The sequence below is a fragment of the Ctenopharyngodon idella genome, chromosome 3, assembly GCF_019924925.1.
Source record: "Ctenopharyngodon idella isolate HZGC_01 chromosome 3, HZGC01, whole genome shotgun sequence".
In the NCBI taxonomy this organism is placed as follows: Eukaryota; Metazoa; Chordata; class Actinopteri; order Cypriniformes; family Xenocyprididae; genus Ctenopharyngodon; species Ctenopharyngodon idella.
Genome location: NC_067222.1, coordinates 21484890 through 21503289, shown reverse-complemented (window position 1 = coordinate 21503289; position 18400 = coordinate 21484890). Strand labels below are relative to the sequence as shown.

The following is an 18400-nucleotide window of genomic DNA, read 5'->3' as shown; positions in this document are numbered from 1 at the left end:
CTTGTGGGCAGTGCTTTGATAAATGCCGCAGCTGTGTACAATGCTACTATTTTGTACTATTTTAATAAGTAACATAGCCTACCCTTACTTTGTCTTGCGTACAGGTGTGCTGAATTCCTACCCCTGCCAAATTATTACCCCCCTCGTATTGGTAGGTTTAGGATTAGGTGTGGGGGAGGGGTTAGGATTAGGCAATCAGATAGCGACTTCAACGAAGTCATCAGTGGTCTTACCTGTAATTATATCCTTATTGTAACAAATGCTATAGTTAAACAATTACAAGAACTATGTTACTTTTAAGGCCGAGTACAAGTTAGAAAGAGCTTTAAAATATGGACCTTCTTGCATTGTTGACTAAACAATTGGTTTTGTTTAAGAATATTGCACTTTCTATGAATATATGATTACTGTACTCTATATTTCTATTACATTTGCATAATAAATCATCTGCTAGCTACAGCCATGGTAGGTCTCTGGCTAAATACTGATACCTAGTGATCAAAAGCAATAGCAAAAGTAGCCTAATAGGTCAGTATTATTAAATTGCAGACAAAGATTTTGTATGTTTGGTGCGGAATGGCTGCGGTAGGGGGCCCAACCTCATATTCTAGGACCTAAAATTGCTAGCGGCGCCCCTGCATCCTCTTCAGTAATACACGCCCCCCTCCCCGTGCTTCTCCTCCCACTCCCAGCCGGGATTCCTCTCGTGTGCAGCAGCAGTCAGACGACACTTCAGAATACTCCGCTGTAGCTGTGGAGTTTGAGGTAAATATCAAGCTCATGCTTGTTGCTGTATTAATGAGTAGTATTTGAATCTGTGTTTTGTTGAAAAGGGCATCCCGTTTTCCAAGTTTCATTTACTTGGCTATATTATACTTTATATTATACATTATACTTTTTCCCAAAACAAACAGTCCAAGATGCAAGATTCTGTTTCTGTTAAGGGTCGTTCACACAGAACGTATCTTTGCATTTCTCTGCGCTGCTTTTCCGTTGTTTTCCACGTAAGCACGTGGAAAGACGGGCGTCTCGCGTCTTTTGCAGCGTTTGGCTCATGACACGGTGTTGTAACATCACGGCGAACAAGTTAAAAGTTGTTCAACTTTCAAAACAACGCGCCTCGAGAAATTCCAAGGTAGTTTGATCAGACATTTCCGGTTCGACATATCCGTGTTTTTGGCGGGGCTCCCCTGGTAAAATTTGCCTTCCAGGGGCTAAATATCACGTTATTTGGGGTCGATTCAACCCGCGGCAACAGTGTAAAGGTAGCCCAATTCCGCGGGAAAACAGCAGACTTGGCAACACTGCCTGGCCTGTCCCCGACTGACACCGATTACCTGGTCGCATCGTTCTGTGCTGTGTTCGAAATGCCCACTATACCCTCATTCACTATTCACTAACTCTGTCATGAAAACTAGCATGTATAAACCTTAATTAAACAATTTAATAATCAAGCAAAACTGCATTTATATCTGTAGCCACACTGGGAAGTTGCGGGCGCCATCTTCTGGTCAGACGCGGGAATCCACGCCGCACGCGTCAGCGGCGCGTGAGCGTCGCGTTAGCAGCGCGTGAGCGTGAACTGCAGCTGCAGAGACGCACGAGTATTCACACTGGAAGCGTTTGTACAGCGTCACAGCAGCGGCTCCAAGCTGCATATAAAGTGAGCATTACTTTACAAAGACAGCTATAAATTTGTTTTTATAAGTTGGTCATTTATAAACTTGATAGTCTTGAAAGTTTGTTAACATGCAAGGTGTACAACACTCGCATATAAACGTTAAATAAAAATAAATAGCCTTGAGTTATCCATTGCTGCACACAAATGAGGTAAGCTTTGTGTTTTACATCATCTGACGCGTGAACATGTTTACAACACAGCAAACTCAGCGAGAAAAGCCAGCAAACTCGGGTTTGATTTGGGTATGCAAGAGCCTATATTGCTGTCTGTGTAATAACTAAAATAATGTTTATATATCATATTTTCTGGCTAGTTTAGTTTAGTTTTTTATAATACACCATACTTTAACCCAAACTGAATAATTAAAAACTAGTTTAAATGAGTAAATCTTCTATAAATAATTTTTAATATTAATTTTCTTTCCTGACATACTTCAATTCTTGTTAAAACACACTAGATATGCTTATTCTGTGCATTTTGAGCACTTTTTGTGTGAAATCATATTTATTTTGTCCATCAAAGGTGTACTTTCACTTTAATTGAGCGTTAGCAGCGCAGCAAAAATAGACCCAGCGCCGAAACGATCGCGGCACTGCTGCTTCTGCTCTGCTCCTGCAACGCGCTGCCGCGCAGCCTCTGCGTGCGGTGTGAATGCTCTCATCTGTTAACATGGGCGCCGAAAAAAATACGCGCTGCTTACGCTCTGCTGACGCGTGCGGTGTGAACCCGGCCTCATATTGCATTGTGGGTATTCTCTAGCCATTGAATGTACATCGGTTGTACACTCGTTTTTGCTGTGCATTAAATGGGATTGAACGAGTGCACTTGGTAACGTCAACTATGGTTTCGGACACCACTACAAATGGCTGTCTCCTCAAATAGTGCCCTATTTAAGGCTATCGGGTGCGATTTCAGACACAGCCCTCGATTTTGCACACACGAGTTTTAAAGTGTTAGTTTGAATGTAGTAACACACATTTGTGAATTTGTCAAATAGATGGGTAGTTGTGCACACTTTAATAATTAGCACCAGGCTCACTCATTGGTTGTTGTGTGTGGGTTGTGAAATGCTTGAAAACTGTGAAAAGAAAGTCTCAAAATCCAAATGAATCAAATGAAATTGACTGAGAAAAGACGTCAATGAATGCACACGTGTCACCTGATCCACAAAATGCACATCTTCTTTGTTGCATGCACAAATTATGATAACAGTAATACAAAAGAAAACATTTGTATTAAAAAAAAGTCTTATTTCTACAAAATATGAAATTTCTGTCATTAATTACTCACCCTCAATCGTTCCACACCAGTAAGACCTTCGTTCATGTTCGGAACACAAATAAAGATATTTTTGATGAAATCTGAAAGGTTTCTGTTCACCAAGAGAAAGCAACGTAATTACCACTTTCAAGGTCCAGAAAAGTAGTAAAGACATCGTTAAAATAGTCAACGTGACTACAGTGGTTCAACCTTAATGTTATGAAGCGACGAGAATACTTTGTCTAAAAAAATTAAACAAAAATAACAACTTTATTCAACAATTTCTTCTCTCCCCTGTCATTCTCCTATGCTGTTTACATTGTATACAGTGCGGGCTTCCGGGTTCTGTGACAGAACGCTGGCTCATTATTGGCCGGCGCTGTACACATGAGCGAGCAGCACGACGCATGTGTGTAATGCTGACACTGGAGTCGGCCGATAATGATTTGGCGTTCTGTTGCAAAACCCGGAAGCCCGCACTGTCTATACATCGTAAACAGCGTATAGGAGAATGACGGGGGAGAGAAAAAATTGTTGAATAAAGTTGTTAGGTTTTGAAACCCATGGCTTTTCCAGGTCTAGAAATTACACATTCATAACAAGGCTATCATTATATTCAGGTATATATTCAAGACTGTGAGAACCAAATATACACCGATCAGGCATAGCATTATGACCACCTTCCTAATGTTGTATTGGTCCCACTTTTGCTGCCAGAACAGTCCTGACACGTCGAGGCATGGACTCCTCTAGACGCCTGAAGGTCGTGCTGTGGTATCTGGCACCAAGATGTTAGCAGCAGATGCTTTAAGTCCTGTAAATTGCGAGGTGGGGCTTCCATGGATCTGACTTGTTTGTTCAGCACATCCCACGGATGCTCGATTGGATTGAGACCACTGTTCCTTCCTTGAACCACTTTTGATAGATACTGACCACTGCAGACCGGGAACACCCCACAAGAGCTAGTGATGTGACATTTGAACCGAGGCTTCGGAGCTTGTGCCGAGCATAAATGGGCGTGCCAGATGAAGCCTCGGTTCGAGGCTTGTGTTGGTAACGTAGAAATCACGTGACCAATGTCAAACGAAACCTCACTTTCTGTCCAATCACATGCGCAATTCACTTTGAGTGTCGGAAAGTTTGAACCCCCAGATCTTACTTTACGAGTATGTTTTCATTCAGACTTATTCAATTACATTTTTAAATACCCAGTCATAAGTAATATGAAGAATACAAAATATTTTTCTGGAAAATAAGATATTTGCCATATGCAATTCATATAGGCTATGTGTACATTATTTTTCTATTACATCATATTGATATTCATACTGACATTAAATGCTACAGTTTAATGGGTAAATGATTTTATCACAGAGAGAAATTCAATACACACAGCACACACACGCACTGTTAGGCTTTTATTTGAGCGTAACATTAAACTATCTATGGAATGTGTGGTGGCTGCTTCATCCGACGAAGCTTCTTTCACAGGGTTTTGGCTGCTTTATTTTTTACTAAACACCAGATGGCGCTGTTTTCGACACTCTCGAAGCTTTGAATCTTTTCACGGAACAATGAGGGGAAAGCCTCAGTGCTTCATGAGGCTTCATTTGCCCGTCACTAACAAGAGCTGCAGTTTTGGAGATGCTCTGACCCAGTCGTCTAGCCATCACAATTTGGCCCTTGACAAACTCAAATCCTTACGCTTGTCCATTTTTCCTGCTTCTAACACATTAACTTTGAGGACAAAATGTTCACTTGCTGCCTAATATATCCCACCCACTAACAACCAATTCTGAATATTCACGAATAAATGATGGCTGTGTTTTAGAGACCCACTGGACATGGATTTATTCAGAGATTCAGAGCTGGATTTGGGCGGGAATTCAGAATCTCACTGGCTGAGCGAGATGGAAAAAAGTAAAGGAAAACAAAGGGAAAAAAGAAAGATGAATCAAAAAAATGGTAACAAGAAGAAAAAATTCAGAAGTAAAAACTCTAGCCTTCCAGGTAAGCATAATCCAATGAGATACAGAATACCTATTTTAAACTTTGAATAAAGATGAAATAAGTTGAGGCTCATTCACAAATCCAATCAAGTGAAGTAAATATGACATAACATTTGCCTCTCATAGACCTAAAGAAGATCAATGTTGCATCAGTTACGAAGCAGACTAAGCCAGAATGTGAAGTGAAGGAAAACTGCTCAGAAACTGATTGTCATGGATCTGAAGAGTAATTTCGATCTTTTATTCTATTTCTTTTAAGACCTAAGAGAGGTTTTTCAAGAGGTCAGAGATAAGAAACAACTGGCTGTTCGTTGTGGGAAAATGGCAGGTTGTCTTCACAGAACAAAGTATGACATTGGTATGTTTTAGGAAGCTTTATTTTTTACATTATGAGATCAAATTCAATTGCATGTTTGTCGTCTGTTAAAAGTGAATAATACACCATATTTTTTAATATGTACCTGAATGCTAGTCTACTGTGATCCAATGTTTTAACAAACCTACATGTATTATTTCAAATATGCACACCTATTCACATGTTCTGTATCATGTTTCTCCGTCTTAAGGAGAGAATTGTATTTTATGTAGAGGGAAGTGGTATAGTCCCAGTCAGTTTGAGGTGATTGGAGGAAAGAGGCATAACAAGAAGTGGAAGTTTAGCATCTATTACATGCCATCAAACGGCTTTCAACAAGTGCAACTACTTGAACTCATAAAGGTATGTATTTATGTAGTCTGGATGTATGGATGGTATGAATTTGTTACATTTTATGAACGTATTTGAACCTCATTTTACTGGTCCTCATCTGATTTAAATTAACTCTGTTTTTCTTAGAGCGGGGTTCTTCCAGAGTTTGGACACCTGAGGGAGTCATTTAAACAGGTATATTGTTTATACAGTAACAAAACAAAAGTAATAAGCCCATAAGCCATTAAACAAACCATATTTATATTATGTTGTAGTTCAAACTCAACATTATTTATTTGTAATATGTGAATTTTTGACCTTGTTTGGTTTATAGATGACTTTTGACAATAATGACCCATTAAGGTGTGGCATGTTTTAATATCACTGCCACTTTATTTTACCATAGGTGACGCAGACCAACAAAGGCAGTGCAAACTCTGTGCAAAATATGATGAGGAGGAATGAATTAATGAATGCCTTAAAAGGTTTTCCAGAGTCCTGGAAAAGATTGTTTGCCAAGAGCATTTCAATACCTGTGTGTGGAATTGAAGAGAACACACTACAGAGGGAAACAATCCAGCCAGGTGAGTTTGGATTAGTATTGTACATTCCTTGTCTTTTACCACCCACTGCTACTTATACTAATGACAGAAATAAGTGCAGTTAGAGTAGCAAAATATATGGGAGAGCATTGCTATGGTGTGACTATATTGCATTGCAATAGGTAACGCTTCAATTTTAAAGGTAGGGAAGACAATTTTTTTTAATAAACACTTTTTGTTATTCTGGTTGAAACTCTCTTCACATCCTGATAGCAATTAATAACAGAAGTGGTCTAAATATAAAAAAATATATACATATATCATCTGTGGAAGTCTCGGGACCAAAAAATGTTCGTCCAATCATTGCATTCGGTCCGAATGCAATGATTGAACCACAAACAAACAGCAGCCACCTTTTACAGTTCCTCCTGTACAAAAACATTGAGCTTATGCTGCTTTCATGCCATGTTGTAACCATAGAGAAGGCAACCCGTGATGATCTACTCAGAGCTGTTCACTTCTTCATACTCGAATTTATGCGTGTCTATGTCAACAAGATCAACGCTGAAATGATTCTGAAGTTGTTTACGTTCATTATTATTGTAATGGTATGTGCTTTGAGACATGAGGTCATTTAACGCTGTCTCTTATGATGCCTAGCTGAATCTGCTCTGCTTGTCATGTGTTTAGGAGGAGGCGTGGCTTTGTAGAGGACTCTGAAGGGATGATATGATCTTATGCTTTTAAAGCTAGCTTGCTATTGCTAGCTGCTCCAAAATTGCCTACCCTACCTTTAATGCTGAATCAAAACTAGTTAGCACATACTTTATAACTGAAAGGGTTTAATAACAGTATTTGGTAATGGTTACACATGGATTGATTACAAAATAGATGTATAAGATAAAACATACAGTTAATTGTACCCAGCATGTATGTAAAATTTTACTTGAGGGAGAGAGACAAAGTCTAAGTTTATAAAGGAAAAGAGTGAAAGGCCCTGTTTACACCTGATATTAAGGTGCATTTAGTCAGTCGGATCACAAGTGGACGACGCGAAATACAGGTGTAAATGGGTTCTAAAACATTTTGACTTTGTCCACTTTCGACCACTTCCAGAGGTTAGTCAAAAACGCATTTGACTGGATTGCTTTCGTAGTGTAGATGCTCATGTGGTCGAATGCTTTCGAACAGCTACAAAAGGCCGCCTACTGACCTAATGCATAAACAATGGAAGCACACTAGCCAGACAGGATTTAAATTTTGTCGGCTGAAGACCCATGTTTGGTTGGAAGACAAAAATCGTACCAAGCACAATAATCTCTCTTACCATTCCAGATTTCTATTACGCTCACCGTGTTCATCCGGTCTTGCGGCTATCAGAGCAGAAACGAACCTCCAAATGTTTTCCGTCATCTCCTTTAATGTTCATATGTAAATTGTGTGAGCTTCTTTCATTCATTAGATCAAAAGATCTGAAAAAGTGGACAAAAGAGATGGATTAAAACACCAGGTGTAAACTGGTATGTGTCTCCCTTGTCTACTTGTGATCCAATCGACCAAAATGCATCTTGATACCAGGTGTAAACACTACAGGGCCAAAGAGAGATGTCATTGAGGAGTCTGGCTTATGGCCTTTAATCCAGTTTTCCAGGAAGGTAGAGATCAGGTAGAGAGAAAGAGCAAAGACCCAAGAAAAAGAGCCAAAGAAAACAAACCGAGCAACAGTTACAATCTTCATTGATTCTTTCCTTGATTGTGTGACTAAAAACCAAATGAGAGACATTCAAACTGACCACTCGGCAGATTACAGCTTCCCCCTGTGACAGTTACACACATCTTGGCCTGTAGTCCTTGATCACTGTCATCACTTCTGTTACTTTAGAGGCCAATTAACACTGCGCCAACAGACGGCAAAAAGACACTTCATCGGGTTTTGTCTGATCAGTCTTTTACCTTTGTCAGCGTTGGTTGGCTCTTGTTTTTGCCGATTGAACATGATGAATCAGCATTTGTTGGGCTGTGGAATGTCTGAAAGTTAAAGTGTCAATGTTTTATATTTATATTTTATGTGATCATCTGCGTTAACTGCCCCTAAAAATTATATGGCTTTTGTTTTTCTACCACAAACAGGCAGTTCTTCAGATGAATCCGAATCTGTTGCCGAAAGAGTAAAATTGGTGAGATTTGTATGTATTTACTGATATATTGAAAAACAATATTATTGTATATGTAATACATTGTAATATATTGTATATGAGTTTAGCATATAAATTATGGTGATGATGTATCATCTAAAATATTATTAGGAGATATAAATGGAAATATTTATATACATGTATTTAATAATAATAATAATAATTATTATTAATAATATTATTATTATTATTGAAGGGATGTCATAACAGCAGTAGACTCTGCGTAACAGCCTGTTGTTGAATCAACAACTATATAAATTATAATAATTCATCTATAAATAACAATAAGCAACAATATGGCACTAGGGTAATTCTGCTCAAATTTTGAGGTAGTCATTATATCCTAAATAACTAACTTTAACTTTACCATTTACTTTCTACCTCAGTTACTGAAATGTACCCAGTTATTTTGCCCACATATCTCCCATTAACAGACTTAAAACATAATTTAAATATTCTTTCTTTTTCACAACAGAAAAGGAGAGAATCTGTGATGTCAACTGAAGCTGTCAGTAAAAAGACCACAGAACCAGTAGGATCTACTTCCAGTGACATAGGTAAGTGAGCTCCTTATCTCCTTATATCATGATATATATTTTTTATATTATGAACTTTGATTCTTAAAATCCCCCTTTTTATTAGACTATGAAGGTCTGTGACTTTGGTCACTTTCACATCTCTTGTTTCTGCTTTTCATTAGAATAAGAATATTTAAGTATTGCCCAACTGCCTTGCTGTTTTTTTTACTTTAATGTATTTTCAAAGTTCAGACTTTGTCTAATCGATTTGTGTGTGCTACTCATCCTCATGGTTTATCTCAATCAGATGATTTAATTCGTGACTGATAATTAATTGTGTTTGTATTGTTACATGAATCATACCACAATGAAATGGTTTTAATTCACACTCTTTGTGCTTCCCCAAACCAAGATTCACCTGCACGTCCTGTTGATCCGTCAGAACCTGGAGTCTCTCCTGTCGTAGAGGAGGCCGTCCAGACCACAGATGACCCAACCGGAGCAGCACAGCTCAGCTTCAGCGCTGCCCCTGCTGAATGGCAGAACCCTATTACTTCTGAAGAGACTCAGGAAACAAGGCAGCTGCAGTTATATGAATTTCTGGCAAAACAGTTTAATACCATCAACAACACCCTGCAATCAATTGATTTGTCTTTAAAGAAGCTGGTGGAAAAGCAGTCACATGACACACTGCCTCAATACATCAGTGTAACTCCTGCTGTTATAGAAAATCCTCTGATTCACTCCTTAGTCAAGCAAGAGTAAGTCACGGATGTTGTAACGACTTGATTGGGATTGTGATGGAAATGATGGTTTGAGATTAGACAAAAGCAGGTGAAGTAGAACTGATAATTAAACATGTATATATCTTAGCTAGGTAACTAATACACCCTTTTCTTTTAATGTGCAAGAGCCAAGAAAATAAACATCTCTTTTGATAATCATTTGCTGTTTTTTGTCACATATAACAACATGAAAACACAGAAGACAAAAGTTTTTTTTCTGTCACTGCTTGATGCGAATGCACTAGGTAAAAGTCTCTGTTCATTTATCATTTTGTTTATTCTTCTCTCTGTTTATGGTCTGTAAACTTTCAAACTTTCTTTTCAAAAACTTAAAGCTTTTCCAAATCGTTGTTCAAATTTTGTCATGACAACCATTGCTTTTCTAATTAATTAGTTATTAGTAGAAGTTATTTTTTATTTAATTTTAATTCTACTAAAATTTAGATTCGTTCATTCTGCATGCTGACTCAATTCAAACTCAGCAACTGACTTGGAATTTAAAGAAATTTGCAATTCAGTTTTGAATGATGCACAGGTGTTTGTTTTCACTTTAATTTCATTTTATTCGTGTTGTTCCCCTTAGCAAGAAATCAGGTGGAATAAAAGGCAGACCTACTGAAAGGTGTGGTTAGGTGAAGCATGGAAACTGAAAAGAGATTAGACAGTGTGTAAGTCATTGCGCGTGCGTGTGTGTGGGAGAGAGAGAGAGAAATACGGAAAGTCGTGGAAAGCAAGGTGAGTACATTAATGTAATTAGTAGTAATTCCATTTTTAATGTTGTAAGTATTTTCTGGTCTGATGGTTTCTCTTTTTTTTTTTTTTACTTTGTCACTCAATTTCCAAAACAAGAGTCCAGGAAGCAACTTTTAGTTTCGTTTCATCGTCAAGACTCGCTTTGAACATTCATTAGATCTCAATCTCATTATAATCTGTAAGGTCTAATATTTCTTATATGACTTGGGCAACTTTTCTGCAAAAAAACAGTATAGAGGATTCCGTCGTAGGCTACATTAAAATAATGTACCATACATCGTGATTTTAAAAGACAATAAATGTAATCTTACTGTTAAAGTAGTGTACAATTACTACAGATAACTAAAAGCAATTTATTATGATGCAGATTTCTTTTAACAAGACAATACATTTTATGAACAAAATCAACGATTTCCTCTATTAAAACATGTAAAATCAATGTTAAGTGTGTTTCAGAGAACCACAGGACATGGAAAGAGAGTCGATCACAGACGCTGAGTCTGAATCAGAATCAGAATCCGAATGGGATCCAGAGAGCAGCACAGAATACGACAGTCTGAGTGAGAACGACAGAGAAAAGAAAGGAAAACGAGGGGGGAAAAGGAAGATGAGGAAACGAATGTGTAAGTAAACAGGACCAACTTCCTTATGGACCAACATGATCCAAGCCAAAAGTACCAAAAGAAAGAGCCAAATTAAGCTTTCCAAAATACATTACATTACTAAACAATTAGATGAACCGAGGAGAGATCAATTAAAAAGATGGGTGATGTGAAGCTCATTCATGCCTGACATCTGCCCTGTATTTCAGACTCCAGCCAGAGTTTGAGACAAACAATTGAAAACAAACTCGAACTTCCCGTCACATGTGGAGCTAAAGATGGTGTCCTTTATGTGGAGAAATATAATGACCGTAAGTGCAGACACTAAAAGAAAGCAATTATGAGTCCCTTGTTGAAGGCAAACATTATTCTGGATGTTCAGAACACCCAGATGGCATTCCAGTATAGTGGTTGAATAAACTGTAGCTGAACTTCTCTGTCTTCAGTGCAGGCGTGCATCTTCAGTGAAGGCCAGTGGTTCAAGCCTAGTGACTTTGAGAGATTTGGAGGAAAGGCAAGGAGCAAAAAGTGGAGGAACAGCATCTTTTACAATGACATTCCACTCCAGGAACTCATAAAGGTGCATAAGAACAGCTTCATTACTAACAGTTTGAACTAATGCACACCTAAGTTCAGTTGTAATTACCATTTAGTCATTGTTAATATGCCCATGATTTATTATTATTATTTTTTTTTTTTTTTAGCAAATTATTAGTAAATCCAAATGTTTAAGTGTCAATTCATTTGAAACATTAATAACACATATCAGTGTGTTGATTATAAGTTGAGCATATCTTCTATCTTTGTCTTTCCTTTCTGTTAATAGGATGGATTTCTTTCACCCTTTAAGAAATGTGGAGTTCAGAATAAACAGGTATGGATGTTTTGGCATCTGGAACTCCCTGTCTTGATGCAAAGAGGAGAAGACTTTTTTCACAACTCTAGCACAAAACTAACCACAAAGTGTGATACATATATGTTTTGAAATAACAGATATTATATCCTGTATATATTTTCACTTAATGTCTGTCTGCTGCAGAATGACTCTCCTGAATCCTCACCAGTTACTGACCGGCTCAGAAAAAGGAAGGTTAGATGCTGATATATATATATATATATATATATATATATATATATATATATATATATATATATATATTTTTTAATACAGTCATGTGAAAAAAAAAAAAAAAAAAAAGTACACCCTTTTGAAAAATTCTCTGGTCGTTAGCAGGTCTTAAAATTAGGCAAATACAACCTCAGGTGAATAACACCACATGACATATTACACCGTTATTATTTATTTAACTTAAAATCAAACCAAAATGGAGAAGCCATGTGTGACAAACTAAGTATACCTTATGATTCAGTTGCTTGTAGAACCACCTTTATCAGCAATAACTTGAAGTAATCGTTTTCTGACTTTAACAGTCTCATATCATTGTGAATGAATTTTTGCTCCATCATCTTTACAGCATTGCTTCAATTCATTGAGGTTTGAGCGCATCTGTTTATGTACAGCTCTCTTAAGATCACGCCACAGCATTTCATTTGGGTTGACTTTGACTGGGCCATTGCAACACCTTGATTCTTTTCTTTTCTCAGTCATTTTCTTGTAGATTTGCTGGTGTTCTTGAGATCATTGTCCTGTTGCATGACCCAGTTTCGGCCAAGCTTTAACTGTTGATCAGATGGCCTCACATTTGACTCTAGAATACTTTGGTATGAAGAGGAGTTCATGGTCGACTCAGTGTGCTTGACATTTAGTATCATGTGTTTGTGCTGATATGCTGTGTTTAGTTTTCACCAAACTTGGTGCTGTGCATTATGGCCGAACATCTCCACTTTGGTCTCCTGTCCAAAGGACATTGTTCCAGAACATGTTAACTGAGGCCTCTAGAGTCTGAGATGTAGTTTTTGCACTTTCTTTGAGCAGTGCACCGTCTAACCGTATAATCTTCCTCACTGTAGAATGATAGACTTCAAATTGTTTGTACATTGCCTTATAACCTTTCCCAGACTGATGGGCAGCAATGCCTCCTTACCATTGTGTTAACACACACCTGAATGCTCTAGACCAGCAAACTGCCCAAACTTTTGCTTTATAGAGGTGATCACACTTGCTAATGATCAGTTAATCAAATGCCTTTGATTAGCAGCACTTACTGCTACTTACCCTCTTATCGAAAGACGCAAGGTTGTACTTAGGGTGCGTCTCAATCAGCTCCCTAGTTCAGTAGTCACGGCACTGATTAGGGCCACACGAAGTTTGGAGGTCTGTAGCTATTGACTTTGCAGAAAGTTGGCGACTTCTACGCACTGTGCGCCTCAGCATGCACTGACCCCACTCTGTGATTTTACGTGGCCTACCACTTTGTGGCTGAGTTGATGTTGTTCCCAATTGCTTCCACTTTATGATACCACTAACAGCTGACTGTGGAATATTTAGTAGTGAGGAAATTCCATGAATGGACTTATTGCACAGGTGGCAACCTATCACGGTACCAGACTTGAATACACTGAGGTCCTGAGAGCGACCCATTCTTTCACAAATGTTTGTAGAAGCAGTCTGCATGCCTAGGTGCTTGATTTTATACACCTGTGGCCATGGAAGTGATTGGAACACCTGAATTCAATGATTTGGAGGGGTGTCCCAATACACCCCAATTTTTCAGGGGCGTCTTCTCCAAGGAGGCAAGGGAAACAGTGCCTCCTCAAAAAAACTGGATGAGAAAATAACACTGTCAAACAGCGACACCCGCAGGTGAAGTTGCAGCGGGGAGTCCATGTCTCTTGTGCCTCCCTTCAGCTCATAGAAACAAAGCAGAGACCCCAAAATTGCGGTGGCTTTAGTGGGGGGTAATTGAGAATGAATGGGGGATGTCACGTGAGAGGAGGCAGTGCCTCCATCTCGCTATGATTGGATATGATCGGTTACGATCGGACATGATTGGTTTGTGCGATAAATCCGGGCTCTTGTTTTCGTGTGCGTTCTCATCGAATCGGCCTGAATGAAGACAGTGATGGCGTTAATGGGAAGACTAATTAAAAAGTAAACAACTGTCACTTAGATGTCACCGCTTTATCTCATGTCAAAATCAAACTTGAAATGGCCTGAAAACATGATGACTGTGGGGGTTTTTAGTGAGCAATCAGCGTGGTGAAATTAAAGGTACATCTTTGTGTCTGAGTGGCCAGTGTGTACAAGCTTGATGACTGCTGAAAATAAATTGACTATTAAAAAGAAAAGCTGAATATTAGTTTATAAAATATTATATATTGTTTAAATTGTTACTGCCTTCAGTTATTATTTTTAAATAAATGTAAAATGTGTAAAAACACTAACTTGATAATTTATACTTGGTTTTAATAAATGGAACATCACGTAGTGTAAAATACAAAATAGAATTTTATTTGGTCTCTCTTTTTATGTAATGTTAACTTAACCAGGGAAATTGTGTAACAGGGACATAAATGAGGACGTTGTCTCCTCATTTTAAAACACCACCGCACACCACTAATATATATATATATATATATTTCCATTTCCTCTAAATGTCAGTATGTTGCACAGATTGACTCTCCTGAATCCTCACCTGTTACTGACAGGCTCAGAAAAAGAAAGGTTAGTTCCTGATATGTTGACTTTACATTGAGGGAATTTTACAGCTGTACTCATGTTCCACATCTCTGACATGCATCTTTTCTATTTTCACAGTGCAGGAGACAGCTGTTCGACTCTGGTCAGTATAGTAATGATCCAAACCCATATGTATGTATGTATTTCAGTGTTTCCTGAGTGTTTGTGCATTTGTTGTAGAATCCGAGGAGTCGATTAATGGCAGTGAAGATGGTGACGGTGACAGCAATGATGGCAATGAAGTTTTTGATCTTGATGATGATGATGATGATGATGATGTTATTGACATGAGCAAATTTGAAGGTTCAACCCTCCCTGTTACCTGTGGTTCTGACTCTGGCATCCTACACAAATATCGCTTTGCCAATGGTGTGTGAGTGGGCACATTTTTAAAATTAATTTCTAAATATATTAATATATTGTGTGATGGTCAAATATGTTTTATATTTAGCGGCTCCAAAAAGTATCTGGAAACTTCAGGCACACCTAAAAATGTCTGATTGTCATTGCATTAGATACAAATAACAAACCAAGTGTCATTTATTCAAAAGAACGATATACCACAAATATACTTTGAGAAACAAATCCCACAAAAATAGTTTGTTTATATTTAAGTGAAAAGCAAAAGACATGTACTTCAGACAATAACAAATGTTTAGGTAAAAACATGTCCATAGTTACTACATCTATGGTAGATTGTGTATATATATACACTAAAAAAATCACCAAGATGCCAGCTGATTAAAAGTCTCTGAGCTAAGTAAGTGAAGACGATTTCTGGCTGCATTTAATTGCAGGTGCCACTGGTTTGATATTTTGTGTCTATTGCAATGACATTCAGACATTTTAGGGATGATGCATAACTCTTAGAGACTGTTAAACTATGGTCCAGACTCAAAGTATGGTTCAATGTTGTTATCCCAGGGCATCGTGGGAGATGCATAAGAACAGAAAACTTCTGGCTCACACCCGAGGATTTCATCAGACTGAACAAACCAGATGGAACATGGAGGAAAGACATTGTGACCTATGGGATACCTCTAGGGAAACTTATAATGGTAAAAAATGAGTCATTGTGTCAGAAAGTTCACATTTAAAGCTCTTTGAAATAATTTGACTATTAAAACACTGTGTTCTCACGTTCTTTCCAGAAAAGAGTTTTGGAACCGCATATGATAAATTGTGATTGTGAGATTTGTGAGATTGAACAAGATCAATACCTAGTAAGACATCATCACTTACAATTACAGCCACGTCAGAACGTCAACATGACCACCAAACATTTCAGAATTGTTTAAATGTTTAATTTCTTTATGAACTCTTGTCCCAGCAGAATGATGACGTGTGTTTCGTGTGTGACTCTGGGGGAGATCTTGTGTGTTGTGACGAATGTCCACGAGCTTTTCATTCACACTGTCATCTACCAGCTGCAGACGGAGACTCACTTGGGTGAGAGAGAGAGAAATCATGCTGGTTTAGACAAACTAAACAGCTGACTTTGTGTAATATTGTGTGTTTTGTCTGTACAGAAGCAAGTGGAGCTGCACATTCTGTGTGATGAAGAAAACAGAAGATTCCAGTCAAAAGACCCAACAGGAAGTTTTGAGCAGTCCAGTTTCTCAGTACACACTGGTAAAGTCATATATATCACACACTCCACTCTTCCACCAAGGCACTAGCAAGGTCTCACTGTAATGACCCTTCACAATAGATAATGCTTTACAATGAACTCTGTTAGAGAGCTACATATGGAAATTTATCTGTTATACATTACAAAATACATTATTCACCTGTTGAGTAATAAAAATGCCATCTCCGTTTTGCTTTAACAACATTTCAGATTCAGGTGATTCCCTGGAGGTTGGAGATTCAGCTGCTATAAGTCAACCTTTCTCGCCCGTTGTGACAACTAACCTATGCCACTGTATAATTTAAATTTAGTTAATTTCAAACAAAAGAAAGTTACACAGTGTACCTTTAAGTTATTGTAAATGTAACCTAAATTGTCTTCCGCCTGTAAACTGTTATTGTCTTAAGGACTGTTCCACAGGTGCATGTGCAAAAATAGTTTATGTTTCGTCGAACAAGTATGAACGTTGATCATTTGGCATTTACACCTTCATCCAGTTTGACTCCTGTGTGATCGTTTAGAGATCTGATCACACATATCCTGGCAAAATGCAAATCGCCACTTACATATTACATAAGATTGCATTAACTGAAACAAGTCTGAAAACAGTGCTGTGTTTGGTGAGAGAAATGAGAAAAACAAGATTCCAAGTGTAATCCAGTGAAATAATTCAATAATTTTGTTGATCCGGTGAACAAACCATCATAGTGCAGTTTCAGAAGCAGAAAAAAAAAAAAAGAGCATAACCTCATTACATATTACTTGTGTAGCTGAAGCTTTTACACCTTCATTAGATAATGCACACACACTACACTGTTTTACAGTCTGTTTTTCTCTGTATTTGATTGTTTCAGCACTGTCAGTACCTGCTGTTACACCTGCTACATGAGAGCATGACTGACCCCTGCACTAATGTAAATCTCATCTTTAGCAGCTTCATCTTCCTCTTTGTCATTATTTAAAGCTCTTCTATGTGGTGTACATGTATGTGACGTCTGCACTGCTGGTGTTCAGGTTTCAGGATACAGTAAAAACATTTATGGTCCCATGATGCTGGGCAGAGTGAAGCTGAACCTGGAGAATAACGATTATCAAACAGTGCAAGAGTTTGTCTCCGATATTGAACAGATTTTTAACAACTGTTGCACCTCCAGCGGAGTGAGTTTTATTCAAACTTTATGCAACTTTTTCCCTGTGTTGCAAGAATCTTAACTGTTTACCATCTCATTTTATATACTAAATTCTGCCTTTTCTCCCCCTCTCTCTTTTCTCTGTAGGATAATGACTCCAGTAAAATGAACTCTCGGCTGAAGGAAGCATTCAAGAAGGAGTTTAAAACTGTCTTTAAGCTCTTATAACATCATGCTGTGGGTTGATTGTCAATGTGTCAAAAAGTTAATATCAGTTTTTTAAATTAAAAGCAACAAGAGGACATTCATTTTAATAACTGATAGTTGATGATTTGAATGACAGCAACCATGGTCAACCTCCAGTCATTTAGCCTGTCCATGTCAATGTTCCTTAAAGGGGTGGTTCACTGTTTTTTTTTTCTAGGCTTGATTGAGTTTATGGGGCGCAGTTTAACATGTCTTAATGCTTTGTTTAAAAAAAAATAAATAAATAAAATAAACGCTGTATTTTTCATATATTTTACCTTTATTCTACACCGCTGTTTTCATTGTCATTTGAATGGCCGGTTTGACTTCCTGATTCTATAATACCACTCCCTCCGAATTACGCAATGTGCTCAGATTGGTTAGCTGGCCCAGTGTATTGTGATTCGCTAAAGCATCTGGAAACGCCACGCCCCCTACCATTATTTAGTTGTTGCATGTGCTTCGGTGGAAATGTAAATTCGTCTATGACGTCTATATTGCCGTATCAAATTGAGCCCAAATCAGACCCAGATAGCAGTGATGAAGAGGGTCAAGCAGAACCTCTGCAAGCACGGTTTTTAAAGGACGTTTATGAATGGTAAGTATTTTCGGTTGTATTTGTGTCAGTGTTCAGATATGCTGTCACTTGTAAATGTTACTGCTGTTTATATTAGCTTTCAATATACGGTTTTATCCTGATTAAAGCTTTACTGTAGCTGAA

The 18400-nt window shown here is 38.0% G+C and overlaps 2 protein-coding genes across 10 annotated transcripts; both read left to right on the top strand.

Moving 5' to 3' along the window:
- Window positions 1-601: 601 nt before the first annotated feature.
- Window positions 602-9834, top strand: si:dkey-68o6.5 (uncharacterized). Of its 2 annotated transcripts, none has more exons than XM_051886453.1 (9): window positions 602-765; window positions 4773-4951; window positions 5210-5308; window positions 5517-5668; window positions 5786-5833; window positions 6045-6222; window positions 8311-8357; window positions 8851-8932; window positions 9306-9834. In XM_051886453.1, exons 2-9 carry the CDS (start codon window positions 4786-4788, stop codon window positions 9656-9658), a joined length of 1125 nt encoding a protein of 374 aa, XP_051742413.1. In that variant the 5' UTR covers window positions 602-765; window positions 4773-4785; the 3' UTR covers window positions 9659-9834. The 2 variants fall into 2 exon arrangements, with proteins under 2 accessions (XP_051742413.1, XP_051742414.1); XM_051886454.1 differs by lacking the exon at window positions 602-765 and adding an exon at window positions 1503-1663.
- A 421-nt stretch (window positions 9835-10255) lies between these two features.
- On the top strand, window positions 10256-17938 carry LOC127508465 (nuclear body protein SP140-like protein). 8 transcript variants are annotated; one of them, XM_051886438.1, is made up of 16 exons: window positions 10256-10413; window positions 10878-11054; window positions 11243-11344; window positions 11480-11613; window positions 11860-11907; window positions 12073-12123; window positions 14608-14658; window positions 14752-14776; window positions 14854-15042; window positions 15598-15731; window positions 15825-15896; window positions 16004-16122; window positions 16203-16305; window positions 17158-17217; window positions 17318-17461; window positions 17581-17938. In XM_051886438.1, exons 2-16 carry the CDS (start codon window positions 10901-10903, stop codon window positions 17659-17661), a joined length of 1467 nt encoding a protein of 488 aa, XP_051742398.1. In that variant the 5' UTR covers window positions 10256-10413; window positions 10878-10900; the 3' UTR covers window positions 17662-17938. The 8 variants fall into 8 exon arrangements, with proteins under 8 accessions (XP_051742398.1, XP_051742397.1, XP_051742395.1 ...); XM_051886437.1 differs by having other exon boundaries at window positions 14596-14658; window positions 16007-16122; window positions 16206-16305; XM_051886435.1 differs by having other exon boundaries at window positions 14596-14658; window positions 16007-16122.
- The last annotated feature ends 462 nt before the right edge of the window (window positions 17939-18400 follow it).

Excerpts from the sequence above, each read along its gene's own strand:
- LOC127508465 (XM_051886434.1), top strand. The coding sequence starts at position 10,901 with ATGGAAAGAGAGTCGATCACAGACGCTGAGTCTGAATCAGAATCAGAA. Across the intron at positions 11,908-12,072 it reads GTGGAGTTCAGAATAAACAG|AATGACTCTCCTGAATCCTC; the intron begins GTATGGATGTTT and ends TGTCTGCTGCAG. Across the intron at positions 14,659-14,751 it reads ACAGGCTCAGAAAAAGAAAG|TGCAGGAGACAGCTGTTCGA; the intron begins GTTAGTTCCTGA and ends CTATTTTCACAG.
- si:dkey-68o6.5 (XM_051886453.1), top strand. The coding sequence starts at position 4,786 with ATGGATTTATTCAGAGATTCAGAGCTGGATTTGGGCGGGAATTCAGAA. Across the intron at positions 5,669-5,785 it reads AACTACTTGAACTCATAAAG|AGCGGGGTTCTTCCAGAGTT; the intron begins GTATGTATTTAT and ends TGTTTTTCTTAG. Across the intron at positions 5,834-6,044 it reads TGAGGGAGTCATTTAAACAG|GTGACGCAGACCAACAAAGG; the intron begins GTATATTGTTTA and ends ATTTTACCATAG.